The following is a 27,968-nucleotide window of genomic DNA, read 5'->3' on the forward strand; positions in this document are numbered from 1 at the left end:
TTGGGCTCGCAGGGCTAAAAATTGCAGCGTAGACATTCAGGCTCAGGGTGGAGCCCAGGCTCAGGGACCCTGGAATGGGGGTGGATCTTAAAGCCTGGGCTCCAGCCCGAGCCCAAACCTCTACGTTGCTATTTGCAGCCCCACAGCCAATCCCTGTGAGGCCGAGTCAATCAACCTAGGCTCGGTGTCACTGTGTAGATGTAGTCACAGGTACAGAGAACAGATGCGATTTCCCCAAGGTCAGAAAGCAGCTGCAAAGCCAGGAACAGAACTGGGGAATCCTGCCTCCTAGTAATCTGCTCTCACCACTATTCTGATGGGGAAATGCTGGCATGTCCCTCCCTATAGTACAGACTTTGCTTGAGCTAGCAAAACCTAGAATTAAAATACAGGGAAAATAGGGTCAATAGGTTTGAGAACCCTTCCCCTCCACCGAATAGTTTTCAATGATCACAGAATCTTATCCTCCAGGAGGGTCACCCAGCCCTAATTAGAAAAGGACACACATGAGACAGGCAGAGAGAGAGAGAGAGAGAGAGACAGACAGACAAATGGAGACCTTTTTAGTTCTCTGTGGTTTGTTTCCAACAATTAAATGGAAGCCGTACAAACGCGAGACAGAGAGAGAGCATCAAAAGAGAGAAAGATGCTCAAGAGTCCCCAGGGTAGGGGCATAAGAAAAGGGAACTTCTGGGTAATATGAGGATCCCCTATTGAGAAACTTTGATGAAAAGTAAATTTGCACATTTTCCCTAAAGCCAGAGGCCGCTAATAGCTCTGATCAGTCTCACCGGATGCGTAGCACAGGGCGCTTGCTTCGAAAGGTGAAAGTTCAGAGACTGGCCAGATGTCTGCACTAGGGACAGACAACATCTGGGTCAGAGAGAGCAGAGCTGGCTACATTACTTAGCTCTGGCGGCAATCCCTGCTGGGGAAAAAAAAGAAAAGACTCCAGCCTTGGGAGAAGCTGTTTTAGATGTTCTAGTCAGGACTGGTCAGATGGAGAACAACACTAGGGCAAAGTAGTGGGAGAATTGACTGTAAACCAGGGAGGGTTTCTATGCGCAAGGAAACACTAGCTCGCACCCTCCTGGTCAGGAGGCAAGGCATAGTTGAGATGCAGCATCTAGCTTATATCATGCAATAAATATTTCACTCTTCAAAGCACTGTACAAACATCAGCTAATCCTCATGACATCTTGTTAATCAGGGTAGTGCCAATAACCCCATTTTACAGCTGAGGAAATTGAGGTTAAGTGACTCACCTAAGGCTGCATAAAGGAATTAGTGTCCTTTAGGCTCAGGAGGAGCTGGAGCTCAGTCCCCTGCTCACAATGCTATGCCTTCTGCAACAGTTCATTGCTTGTCTGTGCAGGCTAACTGAGAGAGACAAGTCGGAAAGATTCAGATGGGCATGTGCAATGCTGGATTTGACTTTGCAGGTTGACTTTTCACAGGGCTTCCACTGCAGTGTGCACCACTGATGGACCGACTTTGTCCCCTCTCCTTCCATCTGTCCAGATGGTGGACAGCCATATATAACCATCTAAGAAAAGAGATGGCCCTGAACAAGCCCCCGGCTCCAAACACCCCCAAACGTTGGGATAAAGGGGACCGAAATCGGAGCCACAATCCACAACAGAAGTTTTGCAAAGGGGCCCAGCTTCAAATGGGCTGAACCAAAGCCCTGGGTTCGAACACCACTACTGGAATTTACCAAATTAGTAGAAGGTCACGTTTTAGGCTTCTGCTCTCACAGTCTTCACCGAAGAACATGGGAATTGTACCTGAGTAATGGTGGCAGGATCAGGCCCTTTGTCCCACACAGGTTTTTTTTTTTAAAAATCTTTGTTAAACTCAGGAGTGCTGGAACAATTTGTATAGTGGGGGTGCTGAGAGCCATTGAACCAAATTGTGAACCCTGAATGTAATGGAAACCCCTTCAAGCCAGGTGGTGCAGCTATCCTACCCCTCAGCCGCCCTGCAGATGAGTCTCTCAGGCCACATATGGTAAATAATGGAGAGTGGGTGGGCATGGCTGAAACTCAGGTCGTTCTTTTGGGAAATAGCCTAGAATATGACTCTCTCCTTAAATTAAAATTCATCTGCCATTGACCGGTAAAAATAAATCACATGACTCCTCCCTTCCCCCGGGCTATTTCCTCCCCCCCTCCCCTTGAGGTAGATGTCTATTGGCAGGGGATGAAACCAGAAAAGAGTCTTCCAAGCAGGTCTGCCCCCCGGGGGCCTGCTCAGGTCAATTAGTGCACGTTCACTTTTAAACCTACGTCCCTGCTTGACTTGCCAAGCCAGGTCTGGTCTGGTTAATAGGTGGCTACGTTATGTGTCTCCGATGCACTAGGCCTGCCCAGGCTCAGCATTCTTGCAGTACACAGGCAGCCGTCGCCGTCTGGGGTGGGGGCGAGCTGCATTTCTCAGGGGCTACAATCTTTCCTTCATAGTCAATGCAGGTGGCGCTCCGTGTCCGCACTCCCTCGCCGCAAGTTCGGGAGCACGGCGACCAGGGGCCGACGCGCCAGATGGGGCACGGGAGGTCGCCGCAGGGCTTGATGTCCTCAGGCTTCAGAGCCTTGTCGCAGGTGGCAGAGGCCTGGCCCTCCACATCCCGGCATTCCACCGTTCGCCTCTGCCAGCCAGAGCCACAGGTTTTGGAGCATTCGGACCAGTCTCCCATAACCCACTGCGAGGTCAGCATGGGCTGGATGATGTTGGCGGATTTCTTCTCCTTGACCTTCTGCTTGCTAAAGGGGACGTCCTTGGGGATGAAGAAAGTGTACTTCACCTTGGGCGGGAAGACCTCACTGGAGACGGTCAGCAGTTGGACGGTGAGAGATTCCGGAAGCTGCTGGAAGCTCTGGAGCCGCTCCAAGGTCGTCAGAGAGCCGCTGTACTTCAGGATTGTCCCCTTCACCAGGAGGTCTTGCTCCATGGCTGAAATGGCAAAGTCTCCATTCAGGAGGTACTTGCCGTCCAGGGTTCTCAAAGCCAGGTAGTTTCCATCGTGTCGGACCCCTCGGTGGCTGCGTTGTTTGATGTCAATGTTGGTAGCTCCAGCAGGGATCGTGACAATGTCATTATATCCATACCTGCATGAATCAAGAGGAGATGGTTGTCGTCCTGAACTTACAAACAAATTAGTACAGGGACGGGATAGCATATTGCCCATGACAAGCTTGACCTAATCAGCACTCCAGTGCTGTGGCCGGGAAATTCTGCGACAGCCTCTGATAAAAAGTTAAACAGGAGGGTTTTTCTGAACAAAATGTGAAAATGGGCCGTGCAATCAATTATTTATTTTGATATGAAATTTCCTTTATTTGACACTGCCCCTAAATTTTTACATTGCAATGGGGCTGCAGAGTTTTGTACTGAAAGCTCAGATCCGTATTGGGACCTCATCACGGACACAGAGGAGAGTTTTGACAGCTGGGTATGAGGCAGCTGGGGATTTTGATACCTGGGGAGGGATCAGTGACAGTTTGGAGCTGGAGGATAAGAACACTGGCTGGATGTTTCTGCTAAAACAATCAGCAGTTACTGATATTTATATTGTCCTCTTTAGGTTTCAGAGTTAACATCTCCTGTGAGACGAGGAGGGCAGTTCACACCTGTCTGAGCTATTTTTCCAGGCCGTCTGCAGATTCAGGCAGGTATCTCTGCATTGGTTGCACTTGGTTCATAGACTATCAGGGTTGGAAGGGAGCTTAGGAGGTCATCTAGACCAACCCCCTACTCAAAGCAGGACCAATCCCCAATTTTTGCCCCAGATCCCTAAATGGCCCCCTCAAGAATTGAATTCACAAGCCTGGGTTTAGCAGACCAATGCTCAAACCACTGAACTATCCGGATTTCTTTGCAACCATCAGAGACAGCAACTGGGTTTTAAAAAAAAGGAAATAAGATTCTGGAGTGCAGTTTTGCCGCTGGGCTGGATTCCAGGGCAAATTGTGTTGCTGTCGAATCCTGGAGTACGCAGGGGCCTAGGGACTGCAGTGTGAGCACTGAGTCATGGCTATGGACTAAAAGGCCTTTAAGTCAGGGACACTCTGTCATTGTGCCTTGTACATTATCTGTGCTCAGCAAACAATAATGATCATCTGTGACAGGTATGAGGCAACACACTAGAATCCAGCACTTGGCACAAGTCAGCACCTGTAACCGACAGGAATATTCACACATGGCATTTCAAGGGCTTGCGTTGTGGCTGGCAATTATGCGTAGAGTATTTTGGAACAAAGCCTTAGGGTCGAATTCTGCTTTCCGTCGCGCTGGCATCCTTAACCCTGATCTTAATAGGATCTCTTGTAGATTAAATCCTTTTGGCTGTCATTACCACATTAATCTCTCTTTAGTCAACCACAAACAATTCATTGGCAAATGGAAGTTCCATTCATTGTGTTCCCTGGAAGGAAACCATTTAGGAAATCTAATTGGACTTTGGGAGTAATCTCGCCACATGGAATTTGATATCTCAGCCCTTTGTTACTCTCTTTCCAAGAAGCCTTTTATATTGGGCTCTGTTGGCTAGCATTATTCTGCTTGAAGTTTAACCTTTAAGCACACAGGGCCAGCTCTTCGGATGGTGTCAGTTGCCACAGTTCTATTGATGTTAGTGGCAATACACTGATTTATACCCTCTTTAAGCTCTGGCCCAGACAACAAAACTCACCAGCGTGTCAGGCCAGCATGAGATCATTGAGCCACGCAAGCATTGCATAGGTCTTGTGCTGGCCCACTGCACGCAGGTGAAATTCAACATCTCCGCTCAGGGCAGGGACTGACTTTGTGTGCTTGGTAGAGCACCAAGCCCATGCCAGTGGCACCAGATAATGTTGAAAGCAACAGGCACTGATTGGGTTATATAAGGAATAAACTTTGCAGAAGTTTCATGGAGTTTGAGGCAGAGATAACGAACAGAACAGGGTCACTTGACTGGATTCGGAGCTCATTTACACTACTGTAAATCCAGGTTAACGTTATGGAAACCAACAGAGTTATGCCTGATTTATACTGGTGCAAAGTAGATCAGAATCTGCCTGACTGACAGGTAGTTTAGAGTCTAAACTTGTGTGTGTGTGTGAGAGAGAGAGAGAGAATTGTTTTTGCAACCTTAATAATATCATGATACCTTTAAAAGTTAATGTTAAGAGGTATTTTTAAAAAAATATATTTAAAGTTTTTCCTGCTATTTTGGCATCCACAACATTGCAGCACTTAGATAGCACATAAGAATCAGAAAGTGTAACGGACAAGGGACAAAATGTTAGTCTGACCGGGTCTGGGTTCACTATCCAAGCTGTTTCAAGAGTAAAAATTAAAACAAATGGGGAAGAGTAACCTAGATGATTAAATCTGAAATAATTGTCAACATCTGACATGCTGCTGGTCGTCTGTGTAAGGAGATATGCTTTTAGTAATGTGTGGGGGTATTCTTTGCTCGGCTACACCCTGTGTGAATGTATTAATGTCAGTGAGGTTGCAGAGGTGTAACTGAGTGAAGAATCGGGTCAGAGGCTGGATCCTGAGCTACTGTACATCAGTGGAGCTCCACTGAAGTCTAGTGTTTGGCCCCTTGGGAAAGAGCCTTGGAAATAGTGACTATGTTTTATGATTAAACCCCTTTTCTCACTGGGCTTGATCCTGCAAAGCTCCCATTAGCCGGAACGATGGAAAATCAGGACCTCTGAGAGCATCCGTCCAGAGTTTGCAGGTTGTTTGGGGGTTTGATCCTGCCAGGGGCTGAGTGAGTATCAGGACCATTATGAGGTGAAAGCTGCTGCTCCAAAAACATCCCCAGGAGAGACAACCCTCTCTCACTTGGTGCACCTTTACGCTACGATCATGTCCTTCCAACACACCCTGGAATACCAGGCTTCAACCTTCCCAGGACTTACTTGGATCTGTTGAGTGAGCCAGATATTTTCCTGCATGTTGACCCATTGCCACCGCACACCCCGCACTTGTCGAGCTTCTTGGAGGAGCCAACCACGTGGTCACAGCCAGCTTTGATGCACTGCCCGTGGACACAGATGGAGAGGGTCTCTGGCCCACACAATGTCCCATCGATCACCTGGGCCATAAGAAGCAGACAATAATGAGACAGTTCCATGACCCCAGCTGGGGCCTTTCATTCAATTATATTCCAAGCAAGGACAATAATAATGAAAGGCAAGTGTCTTACTTTGGCCTCAAATACTTTGAATTCGCTCCTCCCTCTGGCTCGGCAAAAGAGCTTGCAACGGTCCCGGGGGGACACCCCTGAATACTTGGGGAGCCACTCCAGCAGATTCCCATCCAGATCTGTGAAGTTGTAGCTGTTGTACTTTTCGCACTGCTGCTCTCTAAAGCTCTTCCCTGAAAGGAAGGGGAAATGTGACCCGACAGCAACCTAAGGGCAATGAATCACTTGCCTGAAGTCTTACAAATGGCATCCATCCAGTCAGTGAGCTATGCTTGCTGCTTATCTGTGCATACACACTGCAAGTCTCACCAGTAGACCCTGTGGGAGGTGGGAGCTGGTAGCTGGGTGGATACCCCTACCAGAAGACTGTGGCCAGTTAACCTGCCAATGGCTCTTGGGGAAGTGGTGACTGGGGAAGGGGTGGTTTTGATGAATAAGCCTGATGGTAAGTGTGGGATGGGAGGCCGTGAGCTGCCTCCAGAAGCTGGGTGAGGGATACTCTGATTGTCTCAGTGGCAGACAGAGCCCTCCCTGTCTCCCTAACATTACGCTATGCAGTGCCTGGCAGTCAGATCTCAGCAGAAAGGCTGCTGCCATCCATAATGCCTCCTAAATTATATCGATAGCTGTACAATGGCTCCTTTCACTCCTGCACTGGGAAATCCGGCCGTTCTCTCTGGAGCGTCTGCAGACGGAGCCAGGGATATTGTGTGGAGGGTAGTGTGACTTGCAAACAGCGGATTACCATCCAGCGGGCATTCCTCTGTGCGGCATGACTGATATTTGGCTCTCTGACCCTCGCAGTATTTTCCACCGTTCTGAGGTGCAGGATCATTGCAGTCCCGGTACGAGAAGTGCACTCCTCCTCCGCACGTCCTGGAACAGGCTCCCCACGGGCTCCAGGGGCCCCAGTTCCCATCCACCACGGGCTGCAAGACATTGCAAAGGATTCTGTTACAGAAGGCCCTTGTTACGGCAATGATATAAATCAGTAATAATCTTTTGCTCTTATCTAGCGCTTTTCAGCAGTAGAACTCAAAGTGCTTTACAAAGCAGATCAGTATCATCTCCATTATACACATGGGGAAACCAAGGCACGGGGAGGGAAGTGACTTGCCCAAGCATTAGGCCAGTGGCCAAGCCAGGAATAGAAGCCAGGTCTCCTGAGTCCCAGTCCCATGCACTACTCACTAGAGAGGCCATTTGTGGGATGTTCAAAAGGGTTCTGGGTACCAAAGATGGACAATCTCAGCCTATACAGGCAAGCCTAAGTGCCTAAGGGACGTGGCTGCTTATGGTGGCAGGCTGTTAATGAGCCTAGAAGTTATGTTACAGTGTGTTTGTCTGTCAGGCGGTGTGTTGCTGTAGCCCGGGGTCGCTGGCAGCGTTAATTTCTAAATAGATAAATATGGCAAAAAGGTGTTCTACAAAACCCGATGGAGGTCAAAATATTTTTAAAAAAAATGCAGCCAAGCCACATGCTCTGGCTGAGGTTTAAACATCCCCTGTGACATTTGCAACCCAAACCTTGCAGCATCACGGGAGACCCAGACAGGGAACAAGCCTGTGGTGCCCAAGCGAAACGGAGCAGTCCACGTCCCTCGTGCCAGCTGAGTGACGTGCAGAAAGCAAACAGCGAGCAGCAAGGGGGGCGGGGTAGGGGGGAACACAAATATGATTGTTTGCACATTAAAAGATCATTATGATTGCAGCAGGAGCCCACAAAGGACAGGAAACTCACAGTTAAAGGAGTAAAGAGCCGATACTTTGGCACACCAGGAGAGGTGTTCTCTCCTCAGTTCTTAGCCTCTGTACTCAGTAGCAAGGTCATGAAGGCCAGAGGAATCACACCAGAGGAAAGCGGTTGTGAATTATGACTCAGCCTTGTGATTTTTATCCTGACATTGATCCTGTCATGTAAATATGGAGGGCAAATAAAGGACTACAGCACCAGTGAAATGACCCCATATGTTGCTGCCTAACAGTGCTGACGGGGGCCCTGATCTATCAAAGCACTTATGCACCTGCTTATCTTTAAGCACCATCAACTTTAATGAACCTATTCAAGTGCTTACAGTTAAGCGCGTGTTTAAATACTTTGCTGCACTAGGGCCTGATTCAGACGTAGCTGATCTCCGTGTACGTTCCCAGCGGGGAAAGAAAATGACTCAATGGCACAAGGACAATCTGCTCTGTCGAGTTCAGACCAGCGCAAACCATAATGCAATTCACTGCAGAGTTAATCTATGAGCTGGCCTTACCCAGCACAGGCTGAAATAAAAAATCTCTCAGTGTAACATGCCATCAGAGGAGATATTCACAAGAAAACCAGGTAAATCAAAAGATATGAGCCCTTCCTGGAAACAGGTTAGGACGGACTAGGATAAGGGAACCGCCTCCCCCCCTCCAATTTTGTAACATGAGGTGCTTCATTTATAAATTACCAGATGTCTAGGAGCCCAATTCTAATTGGCATAAACCTGATCCACAGGGATCCACATTAACAGACTGGATTACAGGATCAGGGCCATCGACACTATCAGCAGTTAACACTCACACCCAGAATATTTGCTCATCTTGTCTCTTCCTTGAGAGCCGGAAGCCGAATTGTTTTGTGTTTGAGTTCACCCTCCTTGGATGTAGGCAATGAGGAAGTAGGGTCTAGCAGTCTGAGCACAAGGCTGGGAGTCAAGACTTCAAGGTTTTAATCCCATCTCTGCTAGTGAGTTGCCATGTGGCCTTGGGCAAGTCACGTCGGCTCATTGCCTTAGGTTCCCCACCTGGGGTTAACAAGACTTCCCTGGCTCTTGGGAGCAATCATGTATGCAAGTGCTAAGTATTAACTCTACTTAGATAACAAACTGTTTGTGGCAGATGCTCTCTTTTTGTTCTGTGTTTATACAGCACCTAGCGCCGTGGGCTCATGGGCCATGACTTGGGCTCCTAGTGCTACAACAATACACATAAGAATGATAATATGGCCTTCAAGGCCGGGCAATGCCTAAAGCTCAGCTGCTTTTTAAAGATGATTGTGGAGAGGAAGATCATGGGCAGATGCCAGAGGGCCCGGCTCTTCAGCCTCATTCGTGGTGAATAGTTCTTTTACCCAGGTAGAGACAGATCATCTCTTTCCCATCAGCCATTCTGTTACCTGGGGCTTCCTCGCATCTTGTGCCACGCAGCTGCCATCCCAGCACAGCCTGCCCACTCCACAGGGCGTACCGTCTGCCCACGGCAAGCTGCCATTTTTGGTGTGACATAGGGGCTCCCTGGTGTCCATTCTACACCACAGCTGTGCACAGATGTCCTCGTCCGTGGTGTTTGGGCAGTGCCGGAACTCCTTGCCAAAGATCTGCTGGCACTGGCGGTCCAGGTCGTACATGGAGAGCTGGCCTGGAAGGTCTGTGGGGAGGACGATGGGTTCGGCTGGAGCATCAAGCAGACAGTCACCTAGTCAGCAAACAGGGCAAAGCAGAGTGAGGCTGGAAATGAAGGAGTTTACCATTCAGCTAAGGCATAGTCCTGGGCTCCTAGGGGCCAGCTCCATTCTCTTTTGCTGTCCAGCAGGGATGACTTTATTATCTCTATGCTGTCCCTGATCAGTGGGCGTCACGTCTAAGCCGGCAGTATCCCCCAGTGAAGCAATTCCTCAGCTGCCATTGGCTGCATGAAGCTGCCCCAACACCACTGCTTCCCGAGCATAACTGGGACGCCCCAGTGCACGGTGTCTGTGACGGAGAGCTTATAAGCCAAGCAGGTGGGTAAAAGACTGATATGGGACCTTGGGGGCCTGTGACCTATTCAGGCTTTGCCTGGCTAAGATGTCAGCCAGGGCCCACTGCCTGCCTTTCACAGCTTGCGTGTTCCAACCTGCCGCGGTGCTTGGACTGGCCTAGGAGCCGTTAGAGATGAAGTCTGTGCACCCAGCTGAACAGGAGCCAGGGATATCAATAGGGCCATATTGTCAATGGCATATAGGCACCAAAGGATGCAGATGGGCTCGAATGGGATTTTCAAAAGTGCCACAGCAGCTTAGGGCCTAAATATGTTTGAAAATCTGGCCCTGGAGGACCTGTGCTGGCCTGGGTCCCCGTGGTCTGGAATAACCCCAGCCATCCAGTGGGTACTGAATTGATTCCTACCATGTCCCCCGTCAAGAAACTCTGTGAGGTACATGGCGCTGCAGGGGGACCAGGGCAGGGTCTTGTTCAAGTGGACAAAGAGAGGCGCCATCATGTGGTGTTTTCCCAGGGGCCCAAAGAGCCTCTCACAGGTCTTGGAGTCGTCATGGGGCATGCTGAGCACGTGTCCTGGAAGAGGAGAGCACCTGAATGTTAGCAAGCCATCTTCCTCCCTCCTCCCATCCTCACTAGCCTACATCCTCTCTGAGTACATCCCGACTGGCCTCTGACACTTCCCGCCCTTCTCAGGCTGACAGCCTTGTCGTGGGTTTGAACGGGGAATCCCCATCTGCTTCCAGGAGAGTCCCACACACAGAGGGCCCAAGGGGAGCACCTCTCCTAGGACAGGCGTCAGCCAGGTGCAGGCAAAAGCAGGTGCCACCATAAAAAGGGAATGTTCAATACAAGAGCAAAGGACCACAGTGAATAAAAAGAAAAGGGTTTGGAGTGCTTGGGCCAGATCCTCAGCTAGGGTAAAGTGGCATAGCTTGACTGCAGGGGAAAAAAAAAAAAAAAAAGACGTTTGGTGCCATCATCTTGTTTGCTCTGTTTGGGTGTATTACCTCTGCCCCCACCCTGGGTCTGCCTGGTTTATTGAGCTGATAAACTCTTTGGGACAGGGACTGTCTACACTCTGAGCACTGAGCAGTACCTGTCACAGTTGGGCCCTGATCTTGATTGGCCCTTAGACACTAATATAATAAACATCATTTATAATAAAATAATAATAAATAATAATAATTGAAGTCAACGGAGCTACGACAGTTTACAATGGTGTACACCAGTTGAGGATCCGGCACTCCAGTTTAAACTGCCCCCTCCCAGCCCCCCTGACTTGAGAGAGACTTCAGAGCCGAGAAGCTGGAGCTATAAAGACCCTGCCATGGATTCTGCTGCAGTGGCCCGGCTGGCTGTTCCTCGAGTGCGTGCCATACAAAAGGAGTTACCTAGTTCATGAGCCAGGGTGTAGGCAGCCTGGAGACCCTCATCTTCAATCACAGAGCAGCTTTTGTTCGGGTCACACATGGTGCCAATGTCTGCCACTCCCAGGGTGTCGCAGCTCTGGTGCCCACAGAAGTCCTGTGTTTGAAAACGGAACCAGGGGAAATATAGTTAGAGAAAGCATGGGTCCCCATCTGATTCTATGGACTCATGGCCTGGATAGATTTGTCGGAATATGGCTAACCAGGGATCTATCGATTGTTCCGTTAGCATGCCACTCCCTGGGACTGCAGGAGCCCTGGGGTCTATTCCCACTTCTAGCTTTTCCTTGTATGTTAACCTGTGTCTTGCTACATAGATTGCTGAAAGAACTGTCTATGTCGGTATGTTTGTGCCAGGAGATGGTACTGCACGTTAGACTCAAATCTACCAAGCTCTCTCATGCTTGAGGCAGAGATAAAATGAACTCCTAGATCGTTGCTGTCTATAAATCCCATGGTTCTGTGATATGAAAATAAGTAAGACAAGATGTGGCCTATTAACTGACTACTAAGTGAGATTCCTCGAGCAGCTGGTTTTCTAAAATTCACTGTTATGGGATCTGTAGGTCAGTGAGTTTCCAAGGAGTTTTCATCTCTTCCTTTTCTCTGAAGTTCTGATGCCTTTGCTGGGCACTTGATGATGGACCAGAAAGAAAATATTTAATGGAGAGGAAGGACGGCTTTATGAGTAAGCACTGGAGTGGGAATCAGGAGATCTAGCTTAAACTCCCAGCTCTGCCTCAGGGTCCCTGTGTTACCTTGGACAAAGTCATGTCATCTCTCCGGGTCTCAGTTCCCCACCACGGACGTGGGAATAACAGTCTACACTCTAAATAGAATGTAAGAGCCTTGGAGAAGGGACCATCTCTTAGTAGGTGTATGTACAGCACCTAGCACTGTTAGAATATTGGACTGGAGGGGTATAGTTCTGCCCCCTCCTTATCTCCCTCTCTGCTCCAGGCCATGGCCAAGGTAAATCCCATATGGATTCTGGTCTGTCAGCGGCTGAGACTACAGACCTGTCTAGTCAGCAGGACGGCAGTGTCATAGTGCTCTGGGTGACGGTCACTCGCGGGGTTGAAGCTCTGTTGCCAGTTGCAAAAGTTGCGCAGCGTGAGCCCTCCATTATCCGACACTTCCGGCCCGGCCTTCTCATCCTCCACAACCAGCACCTTCACCACCACCAAGCTGACGGAGTTCTTCAGGGTAGGGTGCTGGTAGATCCGAGCGGCCACTGACATCAGGGTCAGAATATGGTTCTGAAAGGAGAAAGGCGGGTGGGCAACCAGAGGGTTAAACCCTTGGGTCCAAAGTATACAGCGTGAAGCCTGCCACTTTCTGTTCCTTCGCAGGGGCCGCTAGTTAGGGTTCTGTTAAGTCCCGGGCACTAGGGATGAAGCAATACAACCTTCCTGACAACTTCTACGGCGTCTAAAGTGGGCACCTAACAAACATCCTCAATACGCTCCATGGGCCGCATTTTCCATTGCCCTGCGCCTTGGGCAGTCATTTACACCAGCCCAGAGGGGGCGTAAAATTCTTACACCTGTTCTGTACTGGTTTAAATTACAACCCAAGGTGCAAGACCAGGGAAAATCAGATCCCCTAGATCGGGGGGGCCAACCTGAGCCTGAGAAGGAGCCAGAATTTATGAATGTACATTGCCAAAGAGCCACAGTAATACGTCAGCAGCCCCCCATCAGCTCCCCCCCCCGGCCCCCGCTCCTAGTGCTTCCCGCCCATCGGCAGCCCCGCCGCTCCCCCTCCCTCCCCGCACCTCCTGATCAGCTGTTCCTTGGCATGGAGGAGGCTCTGGGGGGAGGAGCGAGGGCACGGCAGGCTCAGGGGAGGGGGCGGGAAGGGGCGGAGTGGGGGCAGGGCCTGTGGCAGAGCCAGGGGTTGAGCAGCGAGCACCCCCCGGCACACTGGAAAGTTTGCACCTGTAGCTCCGGCCCTGGATCCGGTGCCTAGACAGGGAGCCGCGTATTAACTTCTGAAGAGCCGCGTGTGGCTCCGGAGCCCCAGGTTGGCCGCCCCTGGCGTATCTAGGTGCATCTCAGTCGATGTCGGTATTGCCTTTTGTTATAGCTTGGAGCACTGCCGACCCTCTGTACGGCAAATAACGCACTGCCGTCTGCAGCTGCTCAGGAGAAGGATGTCAATGATCTGAGGGACGTGTCTGTGTCCTCGTCCTCAGTAATAGCGTGAGCCATGCCCTCATTTTCCAGCCCCAGTCCACTAAAGCCAGGAACCAGTCAGAATGTAACCACTTTAACTTGACATTTTCCATCTCAGTGCTGCGTATATAACACCCACATGTCCATGTGGTCAGCGGGGTTTGACCCGAGGGCCTTCAGCTCCAAACTACAGGCCTCTGCTAGTTGAGGTATAGCAAAAACTCTCTTAGCTAGCAACAGTAGCAGGTTATTAACCTCTATGTGGACCAGCCTCTAGAGGGGGCATGACACATGCTTTACAAGCAATTTAAAGATACAAAATCTACATTATTGGATGTATGATTGCAGTACGAACATGGGGGAGGGGAGAGCAGAGGTAAAAATCAATGTAATTCTGTTGACTTTAATGGAGCGACGCTAATTTTGACTAGCTGAGGATCTGGCCCCAAGTCTTCACTCTATGGTATGGTGGAGTATTTGCTGGCCTTTACACTCAGCTTCAAATATGTGCTCTTTAAACACATTCTCCACTCCTGAAGGGTGGTCAGCGTTCCTGGCTCAGAGATTCCTGGGAGGTACGAGCACAGCAGGAAATAGGCGAGTTTGTTCCAGCAAGCGCTGAGTGCTGCGGTACTTTAGTCCAAACCGCGTGTGGGCGTTAGGCTCCGGTGTTATTATTTGTGAATGGGATTTGTTCCTATAGCACTTATGAAAGCTGCCAAGCATTCACTCAGGAGTTCCTTCTGCTTGGGCGAACCGGCGAACCAGAGGTTATTGAATACGTCAAACGCTCCAGCAATGTTTAGGTTGATGTAAACATCTTATCGGCGCATTGAAATTCCTCCTCTGTTTGGCACCATCTCACGGAATCATATTCATGAGAAAAAAATGCAATCATGTCACAACAGCATGAGAACTGGGGAAGAGAAAGCGGCTTCTCTCATCCCAGGCAAATTACACTTTGCGGTCTCAGTGACTTTAGCATAATTATGTAATTAGATTAGAGTCAGACATAAGGACTGAATTCTGCCCTTTCTTACACCTGTGCCAATCCAGAGCCACTCTGAAGTTAGCAGAACTGCTACAGATTTACACCAGCAGCTGAGACCAGAATTTGGCTCTGTGAGTTTAACAATCTCAGCTGTAGCTGGAGTGAACAGTATCCCGTAGAATGGAACGCGCCAAGTTCTTTGCCTCAGTGGGGAATAAACAGCTCGCAGTGCTCACAGCCTTTCCTGGGCCAGTGATTTGCATGGGAGGAGCAGAAGCACCATTTGTTTAGCAAATTAGTAAGACTCACCAATGCACACATGTAAATCAGTGGCCATGATGGGAGTCTCGCTTGCATCCCAACATTCAGTGGATCGGAAATGTTGTCACAACACGGAGCCTCTGATGTACTTTGCAACGTTCATACATAAATAACGTACAAAATGACTTTCATCCCCAAGGATCCCCAGGCACTTCACAGACTGTGTGTAGAGATCAGTCATTGCTGATAATGCAGCCACTTCTGGGGTGGAATGAGAGAGCTGTTTAACAGCAACACTGAACAGTACCTAAGGGTATGAAGTGAAGAATACCACAATCAACTGAAACTGCAGGGAGCGGCAAGAGTCAGGAGGTGCAATGTAATTAACTAAACAGAAGTGTGACTGACACACTGCAGTCAGCGTATCCCTGTTCCTATGAAAAGTGCCACTCCTAATTTGCAAAATGTGGTCAGGAGCTTGGATTTATGTCTCATCTGAAAGATTAATTGGTGCACTGGGGCCGCCTTGAACCAGTGCCATATAAGCAGGACATTCCTAGTTATCTTAAATCATTCTGCAACATGTTATCCTATCACAGAATAGCCACGCGAACAGATGTCTAATTTTAGCAATAGGCACTTTAGTCAAATTCAGTCCATTGTGTTATAGCAGGCACCAGAAGGAGTGAGGGGCACACTCGCTCGACCTGTTTATTCAGACTGGCCAGAATTCCATTATGTGACATACAGCTACAAAGCACAGAGCAGATGCAGCAAAGAATTCACTCTTGAGGCAAGAAACATACACAAGACTGTGCAATGTCCACTGTTACTGTTCCAGGGGAAATGTGGGAATTCTTTGTCTCTGCCTCAAGGTAAAGTCAAAATGGGCACCCTGATAAAGAGGCCACAAAGCTGTGGAATAATGCATCTGAAGAGGACTCCATATTTCACAAGACTAGGGTTGAAATTGGCATAATAGCCTCTAATTTAAAGCAGAAGGCTCCCCGAAGCACTTGAACGCATATGCAAACCATCCAGGGGTTCACATCAGCCACCACTGAAATGCAGCTGTCTCTGGGGTGGAATATGGTCACTGCTTAGTAGAATATAGCAATGTTTGGGGGGGGGTGGGGGATGAGGTAACAAGGGAGACTGGAACCAGAATGAGAATTTTGAAGGGTCTGAAAATAATTACCTATATTGAAATGGCCCAGACACCTGGGTTTACAGCTCAATTCTTGCAAAGAGTGCTATGAGATCTTTTCTGGTCCAAAGATGCAGGATACAGGAGCACGCTGTGGTGGGGTAAGCTGGTTTGGCAGATGGCACAGTGGGGCTTGGGTTAAATTCTTATTTCCTGCCTGTATCTGCAAACATAGAAAAGAACTGGAAGGCAAAGATGGAAAGTGAACTGAACAAACAGCTATTTAGTGTAGATTAAAAGGTCAAATTCACTTGTTCCACCATCTGGTGTCTATTTATACCAGCGCTCGGCCTGGGCAGCGCTTTCTGGTTCAGCTGGCCCATGATAGGAACCTGGCTGCTCTTGGGAGAGAAGCAAGTCACCTGCAGAATGTACATTTGACCAGCAGAGCCAGTTCAGAAACACGTTGGAATCTGAGGGGTTCTGCAGAGGCCGATCATTGTGTTTTCTCAGCCAAAGACAACATTTAAAGTTGTTTGATCCTGCTTTTCCACCTTCCTTTCTGCCACCCCTAGCCCTAGGGGCCTCTGTATTAATGAAGAACATCCAGGGTGAGATTTAGCCTCTCTCTGTCGTTGGATCTCCATGGATTTGCCTTCGTGGTGTCCCTGCTGCTGAGGAAGCAGGGTTAGATTTAGGAAAAGAGTGGAATCAAGGCTGAGGAGATCAGATCTGATGAAATTAAAAATCTTGTGAGCCATTTTTGCCACCTTGAACGGAGTTGTGGGATCAGGAGCATTCTTGTGAGATTTCCGCCATCTTGCTCAAAAAAACTGCTCTCGAGATTTCACTCACATCTTTAACTAACGCGAGACAATTGGTCCTTTTCCAGTCCTGGATCTGACCGAGAATTAAAACTGGAGGGGCAGGTTCCAATCTGGGGAGACGAATCTGGATCATTATCAAATTCTCAGGGGAAAGGGAGAGGAATCCTTCCTTTTCACCCAGTGCATTGGTACAGCTGCCTGGGCAGATGCAGCAGGATTTGGCCCATACTGGAATAAAGTGGTAAGTTTCCACTGTTTAATGAAGCCCACGGAAAGTTTCCACCTCCCTAGTAGTGGTTGTGGAGTTGTGATTCTCTGCTCATTGCTATTGCGAGAAAACCAAATTCCATCCAATTCCCCCAGAAGGAGAAACAGACAGGGGAACGCATCAGAAAATGCCACTCAATGACCCTCAGTAGCAGACACACCAGACTTAGGAACTTAAGTGGTGCCTCAGTTTCCCTCTGGGAATGATGTTTCTCAATATCCCTAATGAGGCGCTTGAAGATCTATAGCTGACGTACTGCAGAAGCCTAGATATTAATTATTATTAGGTATTATTATGCTCAGGTATTATTAACAGCTTCTGCTCAGCTGAGTTACAAAGCAAACAAACTGCCTTCCCAGCAAGGAACCCACGTGCCCCATCGGTCACGCCAGCAGCTCTGCAGCTGACTGACATGAAAAGCATGAACCATGACAGATCATGAGACTGCTACTAGTGTACAGCACAACACAGGGCGAAGGAGATAAGATGAGAGATAAGAACGTAAGTGGCGACGTTTAATTTGATCACATCTAAGGATTCCATGTGACTAAAGAGTCTTGCGAAACGCCTCTCTGCACACTTATTTATCTGAATCTGCACTGTCCTCTGAATATCGTCTGGGTGGGAAGGATAAAAAACTGAATGAAACCACACACACACACCCACACCCACACACACACACCTGTTGCTGTAGAGTTGTTTCAGTAGGACACGCATTCATTCAACATGATTTTTTACTGTCGGGTTATTTTTGTAGAACCCCCCCACCACAATTTGATGTGTTATTGTAGGGCCCGCACTGCAATTTGCTATTGGAGGGTCACTTTTTAAGCCAAACATCCTAACTGGCTGTGATTTTTCTCCTTAGAAGACAGCATTTATTGGAGGGGAAATAAGTGCAGGGCATTCTGTACGCAGACAGGCCCCGGGAAGAAAACAGGTGGTCGTTTTTTAAGACTGATGAGCTCTGAAAAGGACCTTTAAAAGCCACCCCCCACCCCCCGCAGTAGGCAATGATTTGATACTATGCAGCCAGTTCCCCAAGCATTTGTCCCTACTGCTGCAAAGCAAAACTCACTCCCTGCTGGGTTGTCAGTGCATTAATCGGTTGGTGCATGCAGCGTTGAGCCGGGGGACTGGAGTGGAGCTCCTCGGGAGATGGCTCAGCGTCAGCTCCTGTTCCATTATGATAAGGGCTAGTGGGAACCAGGAGGACGTTCCAGCCCCAGCTGGAATCCCTGGTGGGTGGGGAGTGGGGCAGCCTCCTCAATGTTTACCAAAGTCGCTGGGAGCTCTTGGGGCTCCTGCCAGGGCCTTGGCTCCTGCCTCTCATGCAACACCTCCTTCGGCAGTTTGATGGCCGAGCCAGAAATTTCCTAGCACAAAGCCAGGCTGCAGCCAAAGTAAGTTGTGGGCAGTACGGGGGCAGGAGGCAAAGTGAACCCTGGCCAGTCCTCCTGTTTGCTGCCCTGCTCATATTCCTCTCGGCCCTCTTTCTCTCCAGCTCCTCTCCTCCCTCTTTTGTTTGTTCCTTCACATGCTTTCCCCTTTCCCTTTCCTCCTCTGCCCCATCTTTTCCTTTCCTTCATCTGTTTCTAGTCCTTTCTTTCCCCCCCTCTTCAGCAGCTGTGTCTCTCCTCCCTCCTTTCCTACTCTCTCTCTCTTCCTCCCACTCTCCTTTTCCTTCCCTCCTCGCTGAATGTTCCATGCTTAAGGAGTTGGGGATCTCCGATGTTCTTATCCTCTGCTCAGAATGTGCTCTTCATACACCCCCCACCCGTAACCTGACCTAGTGCCCTAGGGGAGGTGGCTCATCGTCAGTACAGCTGGGCCTGGAATCCAACCTGCTTTCCTTCTCCTTTGAGATGACAGCATTTCAGTCACCACGGCCCTTTCCTGATCAGCTGACCCACCGCCCATCGCTGCAAGGTCAGAAAAATATCATTATCCCCATTTTACAGGTGGGCAAACAGAGGCACAGAAGGGTTAAAGTGACTTGGCCAAGGTGACACAGCTTGATAGCGACAGAGCTAGGAATAGAACCCAGTCTTACTGACTCCAAAGTTCCTTGCTCTCACTACAAGAACACACTCCATCCCAGAAGTAGAACCCAGGAATCCTGATGTCTCGTCCCACCTTCTAACCTGCTAGACACACCAGATCGGAGAGATGACGCAATGTCTGTTTTCTGATGGAGCTTTGGACAGGCGCACAGTCACATTTGTTTAGCCTTTTGCCATCACTGTAATTATTCCAGGGTAGGTTGTTTTCTCAGCATGTGGGAGTTATGCACAGATCCTTAGGCATGAGACACAGAGTAATAACAATGATCTCTTACACTGTGCCTTTCATACCAAAGTGCTTTATAATCAACAGTCATTTTGCCAGCAGCCACCTCTGGGGTCAGCTGTGGCAGCTGTTTAACATTATGCTGCAGTTCAGGAAAGGAAGTGGAGAAGATTCCCACATCCAGTGGGCAGAAATTGAGGGGGGGAGAATGTATTGGCCCCCTCTGGATTATGCCTCTTAAGCTCTTTGCTCAACCTTGTCCTGGACTTCTTGAACCCAGAGTTCAGGCTGCCAAAGTTATCCCACTTCCATGTGCAAGATAAACTCCAACCAGGAGCCCTGGAGCACAGAGGCCAATGCATTGATGTGCTCAGCCACCCACTTCTCTTGCTCTTCGCCTTCCTCCAGGGCTGCAGTGAAAAGCAGCCGGAAACAGCCCGTGTTAATTGAATCTTCAGAAATGGCCCCCATGGATTGCAGAATGCCCACTTTCTCCAGAAATCAGATAAGGAGGGCTGGCTCCCTTTGTCAAGGGATTAATTGAACTCTATTGTGCAAACTGTGAAAAATCCTGGCATAAGCCTAGGAGAGAGAGCCGGAACAAGGCGATCTTAGCTCCATCTCAATCACATCTGGAGCCATCTGCTGTCCCGGCCAGAGAGCACAGAGTGGCAGAAAGGCAGCAAAGCAAATATCCGTTTCCTCCTCGGAGAGCTGCGACTGTCCACCTGCACCAGATGGAAGCCCAGGGTGACATTTTCAAAACCACCTAGGGGTTCAGACATCTAGTTCCCATTGGAATCAGCAGGAACTGTGCATCTTATTTCCCTAGGAGACTTCGGAAATTTCACCCTGGGACTTTATGGGACACAGAAAATTCATCTGAGCTGGAATAGCCACTTGGTAGACGAGAACTGCTAGAAGCAACTCTACCAGCAAGATCTGGTTGGGTTTAGCTCACCTGCAAGGTCACTTTGAGGGACAGTTTGCTTATGTAGGAGGCTGTGCCCTGCTTGTCTGCAATAGATGGGACTTTGACTGTAACCTGATGCAATACAGCCTTGCTCCACAAACTCGGTCCAGCAGTTTAGCTACTGGCTGTTCTCAAAGGACCCAGATTGTAACAGGCCCAACAGAGCTCGAGCGCAGACCCCAACTGTATGGAAGAAACACTACAGTCAACGGTAGATCTTATGACTTACTCAGAGCTGCTGATTTTATCACGAGTCTTATGATATTTGGTGCTTTTTCTTCAAGCCCCAGCTGCTGGAGTCAGGGGATACCCAGAGAGTCCCAGTTTTCTTTGACAAGAACAAAGGAAGAGTCTAGCCCTTGTGGTTAGAGAGAAAAGCTTGAAGACATGACCCCAGTGCACCCTGAAGGCTCAGAGACAAGATGGCAAAGAAAAAGGACCCAACATTTATTATTGTTTGAAATTTCATGATTTTTAAGATCAAACTCATGATTGTGGAATGCTTGGGGTTGGCAACACTGTGCCCACAGCCAAAGCCCTTACTCCTACCTGGCGGGCTGAGGTCACTCTCAAGTGAACTGAGCACATTGCTCAGGAGATTTGCATCTGAGCCCTGACTCTGGCACTGACTGGCTGTGCTGCCTTAAGCAAGTCAAAGAGACCCCATTTTCAAACACACCCCTTGCTTTGGGTGCCTAACTCCATACCCCCAGGCCCCATAGAAGTCATCGGCAATTGTGGGTGCTCAGCATCTCTGAAATAATTAGGCCCGAGTCCTTTCCATGCCTCAGTTTCCTCAACTGTTAAAAAAAAAAGCCCTATGGTGCTAATGATGTTCACCCACTTTTGTAAAGCGCTGTGGGGTCTCTGGAGGAGACGTGCAGAGCATTGTGTGCATAGCGCGGGTATTTGCATTTATCACTGTAGAATCTAGGCACCGTTCATCACTAACACCCTCTTGCGAAGGTCTCAGTGCTCCCAAGGCCTGCTGAGTGGAGAGTGCTCAGCACCTCTCAGGAACATGCCCATAGGTGCAACAACAAATGCCCACTGGAATAATCTGATTCAGAGAAGTGATGAGAAACAGAAAGCCTTAGGGCCCGGTTCTGCTGTCACCTCCCCGACTGATGTCAGCACAGTTATTCCTGATTTACACCAGTGTGAAGAGGGAGCAGAATCAGACCCTTGCTGTCTGAGTTAGGCTAACTGCTGAGCTACTTGAGGAAGAATGGAGCAAATGGAATGGAATGAATAAAAGCAAATCATTGATAGAACTTCCTTAATAGCAGCATAAAATTGATTATAATTTACACTGCTCAGACTCCCCCATTTCCTCTTATGTATATCCCACGCCTGATCTGTTACAGCTTATGTAAGAAAATAGCTTCTTACTATAAACAATGCTTTTGACCTTTAATAAATATTTGGTCATGAAAGTGTTGTTAGGGGAAGAAAAGTAACTATGTAAATATGGTCCCTTCTGTCTCAACAAGTTTTGCTCGCTGTGCATCTTCCAGTCAGATGTGCTGCTCCCACTGATGCAAACAAGTGTGCATTCCCACCAGCTCAGCAGGGCCAGTTCAGCTAAGGGAGTGTGAGCTGGATTCTGATCCGCCTCCCGGATTGCCAGCTGAAGCTCAGAACTCTTGTCGCTGATCACGCAAGAAGCCGAAATAGACCAGGTGAGTTGGGCCATTTTGAATAACCGCCCTGACGTGTGTAAACTCAGCACTAGAACGGATTGGCATTTTTTTTTCAAATGTCAGGTTTTTTTAATCTTTTTTTTCAGCCAGGAAAAAAAAATTGACCCTCCCCACCTGTCCAAAATAAACACCTTGAAAATGATATTTCCCTCCCCTGCACCTTTTGGGATCAAGCAGAGAAATCAGTAGGAAGGGGAAGAGGGTGGGGCAGGATGGGGAACCGAATGAGGATTACTAGGATATTCCCTACCCAAGATGCTCCTCTGAGTTACGCCTCTAAATCCTGAAGAACTCCCCTGAAATCAGTTCAATCTTGCTTTTGTGAAAGATGATGAGCCAGAATCCAACCTCAGTTGCAGAAAATGGAGTTACTCCATTTTCCCCCTGAGAAGCCCTAAAGTTTATGCTCCCTTCCCTCTACACAGCTTGGTAACTTCCAAGAGTGGATCGGGAGAGGGCCCCTCCACCCTTCTACACACTGTCCTGGGATCTCTTGGCTGATAAGCAGCCTGTTTACATGGCCCTCAGGTGGCATCACGTTCCTTTAAACCACAGTAACTGGCTTCTGGATTTGTCCCATAGCTACATCCTTGGCATGTCAGCATCCCATCGGTTCTAAGTGCAGCTCAGTGGCCGGGGTGCCATTGAGAGCTGCCTAGTGAGAGCTCGATCACATAAACCCAGCAAGATCAGTTATTCGGTCAGAGATCTGTTGATTTCATCAGTGTGTCCGTAGACAGCTATGAGCAGCTTCAATAACCAGCTGAGGACAAATCCTGAAAACCCTACCGTTGTTTTCAAGCCACTTGGTGCCCATTTGAAAGCACAAATAGGACATGGAAGATGCAAAACCTCATTATTACCACTATGGTCTGCACTGATGGCCCCTCTAAGGGCTGGGACCGGAAATGCAATGGTGGGGTGACATTTTCTCCAAGACCAAGTTTTTTGATATGGGCCCAAAACATCAGGTTCTCGCATTCCAAACTCTCACTGACTTTGTCTGGTGAAGAACTGAGGAAACCAGTTAGGACCTTAGGATTTGAGTCACAATGTTGCATCTAATAGGACTTGATCTACTGCTATTTTGAGTGTAAGCTCTTTGGGGCAGGGACTTTGTGTATCTCAAAGCACTGAGCATCCTACGAGTATTATATAAACAACAAGAAACAAGGGCCAAAACCGGAGTGTTGCTGAGCACCCTCAAGTCCCATTGAAGTCAGTGGGAGTTGGAATGCTCAGCACATCTCAGGATCAGGCCCACGCGTGCTGGAACAATTTGTATAGTGGGGGTGCTGAGAGCCATTGAACCAAACTGTAAACCCTGGATATGATGGAAAGCACTTCCAGCCAGGGGGTGCAGCAGGCCCTCCCTCCAGCACCTGTGATCAGATCTCAACTGAAGAGAGCAGGAATGAGAATGTGCCCCACTGGGGAGAACATGAGGGGGAGCCTTTGGGAAAGGGTCAGACCCCACCTTAATCCTGCTGGCTGCTTGCTTACTTCAGGCAAAATGCAGCACATGGGTTTCATCTGGTTAAAATTTACCCACCCCCATATCCCATTGCTTTAATCTGAGCTCAGTACCTAGAACTGAGGTCCCTTCCAACCCTGATATTGTATGATTCTATGATTCACTCCGTTGGCCAGAAACACTTCCTTCACCTCCTGCTACAACCGCGTTTCCTACTTCCCCGGCTAGCTCTGTAGCAACATGAAAGGCACTAGCCTTAGCTAGTATATGTGTTGTGTACATACAGTGAAGGCAGAGGGCAAATCCATCTACTCAGCTGCAGAGTCAGGCCTTGTCTCGTCTCTTGCACATCCTCCACTTGCACATGCTCCCCAGTATGTATGTGTACACACACACACACACACACTGTACACACACAGAGGCTGCTTAGGGACCATTCACCATTTAGTATCAACCGCTGCTATCCTACAGACTTTACTGTTTAAGACACTGGTGCCAGTCTCTTGCACCGTCTGTCACTTTAGTACCTAGAAGCACGAGTGGGTCACTCAAACCATGCGATGACAAACCTAGAATCGGTCTGGCCTTCAGTGCCAGATCCACCCTCTGCTACAGAATACACGCCACCCAAACAACGGCAAATACCTGCACAAGCAGGTGGCAGGGTAATACACTGAGAGGTGTGGATTCCACTTGGTGCCAGTGATGGCTGGGGTATATTTGCCTTTGAGGCATGGTCTCCTTTCCCCCTACACTTGGGCAAGTCATGTCCCTCTGCGTGCCTCAGTTTCCCCATCTGTAAAAAAGGGGAGAGTGATACTGACCTCCCTTGCAAAAAAATCTTTGAGATCTGCAGATAAAAAGCACTATAAGACCTAGGGACTGCTGTTATTATTACACTAATAGAAGTTATACAGGGATTTCCTGGGGTAGATTGTGTTCTGCTGTCGAAATGTGCCCTATGCCCCCACACAAGAGCCGGTGGATTTCATGCTTACACTTGTACGACTGCTTCTGGTGCATCTGATGGCTGAGAAGGTGGATAGAAGTTGGGTTTGGGCAGAGACTATAGGCCAAGGGCTTTACAGGTGACAGTGCTGGTGACGGGGGCCCAGACTGACAGCCCTGGAGACAGACACTCTGTCCATAGAGCAGGCTTGGCAGGTATGCACCTTGCCAGAGAGCATCAGTCCTGAGCTGGAGGGTGAGAAGGGAGATCCGCCTCCCCAGCCCACCCAGTCCTTTGCCTCTCCATTCAGACTGAACACAGGGGACAACCAGTGCCATCGGTATCATGCTATGGACACGTGAGACCTGGACTTGTACCGGGCCAAGGACACCTCTTTTACCATAGGAGAGAGAATGTTTCCCAGGGCAGGAGCATGGGGAAGAGTCTGTTTGCCTTGTGGCATGAGTGTGTCCGTGTGCAGGGAGGGTCTGCGCTAACTGATAGCGAGTGGCTAACCCCAAGCAGGCTGGTGCATTGTTCAGCTGCGGCTTGCATTACTCCCTGTGCTAAAGCTGCAAGAGGCAATTCAGTTAATCCCCTTTGCAGCAGAGCACTTTCCCGATATATCCAAGGGACAATTCTGCCCCTCTCCCCTCATACTCCCCTCCAAACCCTGTCCTCAGACCCAGGTGAAAAAGTAGCACTTTCTCCTTGGTGAGATGCAGGCCCAGACACGGATCACTGAGGTCCCTTCCAACCCTGATATTGTATGATTCTATGATTCACTCCGTTGGCCAGAAACACTTCCTTCACCTCCTGCTACAACTGCGTTTCCTACTTCCCCGGCTAGCTCTGTAGCAACATGAAAGGCACTAGCCTTAGCTAGTATATGTGTTGTGTACATACAGTGAAGGCAGAGGGCAAATCCATCTACTCAGCTGCTCAGAACAGTCTCCAGAGTTTTCCTTTCAGGCTGAAACGGCACCATTTGTCAGCTCAAGAGTGCAAGACACTTTCTGAAAGCTTCATCAAAACCCATGCAGCTATCTTTGAATGACTCAGATAGGGAAAATACTATTAGCCTGGTTAAAACACCCCAGATCATCGTATGGTCATTTGTGTGTGTGTGAACGCATAAACATTGTTTAACAATAGCTGAGTTTTAAAATGTGTCACACTTGGGATGTAGCTGGACCTCAGTGAGGGATCATGTGATCATGCAAATGATCATGCTCATTACAGGTTTGAAAGCCCACCTTACAGATGCTGTAGATGCCCAGGCATAACCAGGGCTGGGAATGGGCAACAGGGGATGGATCACTTGATGATTCCCTGTTCTGTTCATTCCCTCTGGGGCACCTGGCACTGGCCACTGTCGGAAGACAAGACACTGGGCTAGATGGACCATTGGTCTGACCCAGTCTGGCCGTTCTTATGGTCACCTTCAAGAATCATCTCTTTCATTTTATATCTATGTTATAAACTCACACTTCAGTGACACTTAGGATCGGAAAGCACTTTGGGAACATTAGTTAACTAGCCTTGTGTCAAAAGCACGGAAATTTAATGGAAGACAATACACTTGTTTGGAGGGGGGAAGAGGGACCATGTTATAGTCTCTCATAGAAATATATCCCTGCTACAAAATTCAGCCAGGTGGGGCCAAGACCCTATAGAAAGGTGCGGGGGTTTTTAGACCGATTTCTATAGCAACCCATTACTTGTCTGATCATAGGATGTTTCCATACAGGTAAGCGTCACAACCGCCCTGGGAGCCAGGGCACTGGCCATGTTTAGAAACGCCTGCGGTCACCAGAGGGTGAATTCAGGTCTCTCCCTCCCGCCCTGCCACCCATTCAGGGTACCCAGAGAGGGACAAGCCGCAGAGCCTTTGCAAAGCAAGCTCGTGGACAATCACCAGCAGCTCCCAAACCGGAACCCCGCAGGCTCACCCCTGAGCGCAGGGCATTTCTTCTGGGTGGATGCAAGTGTGGAGACAGGACCGAGAAGCCCCTAGCCCTTGTGGGGAGCAGCCGGAGCGCAGCGCTAACCCTGGGGCTTGGTTTCTGGGCTGAGACAGCAGGTCTCCTCGGAAGCTCCGCTCCCTCCAGGGGGAGCCAATAGGTCGGGTTCCTGGGGAGGCAGCTCCTCGCCCTGAAGTCAGCGCGACCCCTGAGCGTGGCTGCTCCCCAGTGGGGCTCACCCCCGGATCTCTGATTGGGAAGGTCCCCCCCCCCCCCACCCCAGGAACCAGAGATGCTCATCGCAAGGGGCTGGATGCTGCCCCCTCTCATTCCCACGGGCGCCCGGGCTGATCCAGCGGGCGTCCCACCGGCGCAGACACGCGTGGAGGGTGGAGAGGGACCTGCCAGGTGCTGGAGGGGGCTCGGGGGGCGGCGGGGGGGAAGCATCGTCTTACCTTCAGCTCTTCCCCGTAGAACCGGACCATGGACGCGTCTGCCACCAGCAGCGTCTCCACGAAGCGGGCCGCGGACACGAAGCGCTTGGCGCGGCGGCTGGCCCCCAGGGGCAGCTCGCTGCCGGGCGCGGGCGGCGCGGGGCCCCCCCGGCCCCTCCTCTGGAGCCGGTGCGGCTGCCGCAGCGGCTCGGCGCCCCCGCGGGCCGCGGGCTGGACGAGGTATTCGTCCCCGTCCACCAGGAAGGAGCCGCGGATGCCCCGGCACAGGCTCACGGCCGCCAGCGAGCCGGGCTGCGAGTTGACGGTCCCGGAGTAGAAGCATCGCCGCAGCCCGGCCTCGCCGCCGTCGGCCCGCGGGCCCCGCCGGCCCAGGCGCTGGATCGTCAGCCCGGGGGCGAGGAAGCGGGCATCGGGCGCCAGCTGCAGCACGAAGTCCCGGCGGAAGGCGGAGAGGCAGAAGGAGACCCGCTCTCCGCCCCGCGGGTCTGGGATCCGCACGGGCACCACCTCCTGGGAGTCCCCGGGCGGGCTGGGCAGCGCCCGGGCAGCCCCCAGCAGCAGCAGCAGCAGCAGGAGGGGGCAGGCAGGTGCCCGCCTGCCAGGCACGGGCGGCTCCCGACGGGAAAGGGGCATGGTGGGACCGGACAAGTGCGACGGGAGACCCAAGTGCCGCCCCCCGGCAGGGCAGGGCAGGGCAGGGCAGGGCGAGCTCCGCAAGCCGGCGTGGGACCGGCGCTGGGGCGTGAAGCCAGATGCAATAGAAGAGGGAGAGGTTCACGCCGGCTGGTTTAATTACCAGCAAGCGGGAGAGATGGAGAAAACTCCGCTTCCCTCCGGAGCCCGAGCTGGGGGCTCCCTGCACCTTTGCAAGCCAAACACCCAGCAGCAGCCAGTCAGCTGGCTGCTTGGGCAAGGTGCTGAGGCGGAGGGGGGCTTGGGGAAGGGGCTTCTCACTCTCTCTAAGAGTTTGCTTCCCTCCTGTCTTCCCCAGGCGCTTCTGGCCGAGCTCGCCTGGAGCAGCCCCTCCAAAGCCTTTGCAGCCCCAAAGCGGGCTGCCGACTCCTCGGTATTTATACTTTCTTCCCCCTGCTTTGACATAAGAGGTTTATTTTTGATCTCGCACT

General features: G+C 50.1%; 1 protein-coding gene across 1 annotated transcript; it reads right to left on the bottom strand.

Annotated features, from left to right (window-relative positions):
* Positions 1-2,124: 2,124 nt before the first annotated feature.
* Positions 2,125-27,553, bottom strand: ADAMTS8 (ADAM metallopeptidase with thrombospondin type 1 motif 8). Its single transcript, XM_077839893.1, has 9 exons — positions 26,845-27,553; positions 12,386-12,625; positions 11,331-11,463; positions 10,345-10,512; positions 9,354-9,652; positions 6,948-7,131; positions 6,203-6,375; positions 5,916-6,091; positions 2,125-3,107 (listed from the first exon to the last, which is right to left on the bottom strand). Exons 1-9 carry the CDS (start codon positions 27,475-27,477, stop codon positions 2,375-2,377), a joined length of 2,739 nt encoding a protein of 912 aa, XP_077696019.1. The 5' UTR covers positions 27,478-27,553; the 3' UTR covers positions 2,125-2,374.
* Between the last annotated feature and the right edge of the window lie 415 nt (positions 27,554-27,968).

The sequence above is a fragment of the Eretmochelys imbricata genome, chromosome 22, assembly GCF_965152235.1.
Source record: "Eretmochelys imbricata isolate rEreImb1 chromosome 22, rEreImb1.hap1, whole genome shotgun sequence".
Lineage (NCBI taxonomy): Eukaryota > Metazoa > Chordata > Testudines > Cheloniidae > Eretmochelys > Eretmochelys imbricata.

What these genes read in the sequence shown, in the direction of transcription:
- ADAMTS8 (XM_077839893.1), bottom strand. Translation starts at nt 27,477, where the DNA reads ATGCCCCTTTCCCGTCGGGAGCCGCCCGTGCCTGGCAGGCGGGCACCT. An exon ending in CACCCTGGCTCATGAACTAG is followed by an intron (nt 10,513 to 11,330) that starts GTAACTCCTTTT and finishes CTCCTCTTCCAG; the next exon opens with GACACGTGCTCAGCATGCCC. An exon ending in GTTTCTTGACGGGGGACATG is followed by an intron (nt 9,653 to 10,344) that starts GTAGGAATCAAT and finishes TTTGCTGACTAG; the next exon opens with GTGACTGTCTGCTTGATGCT.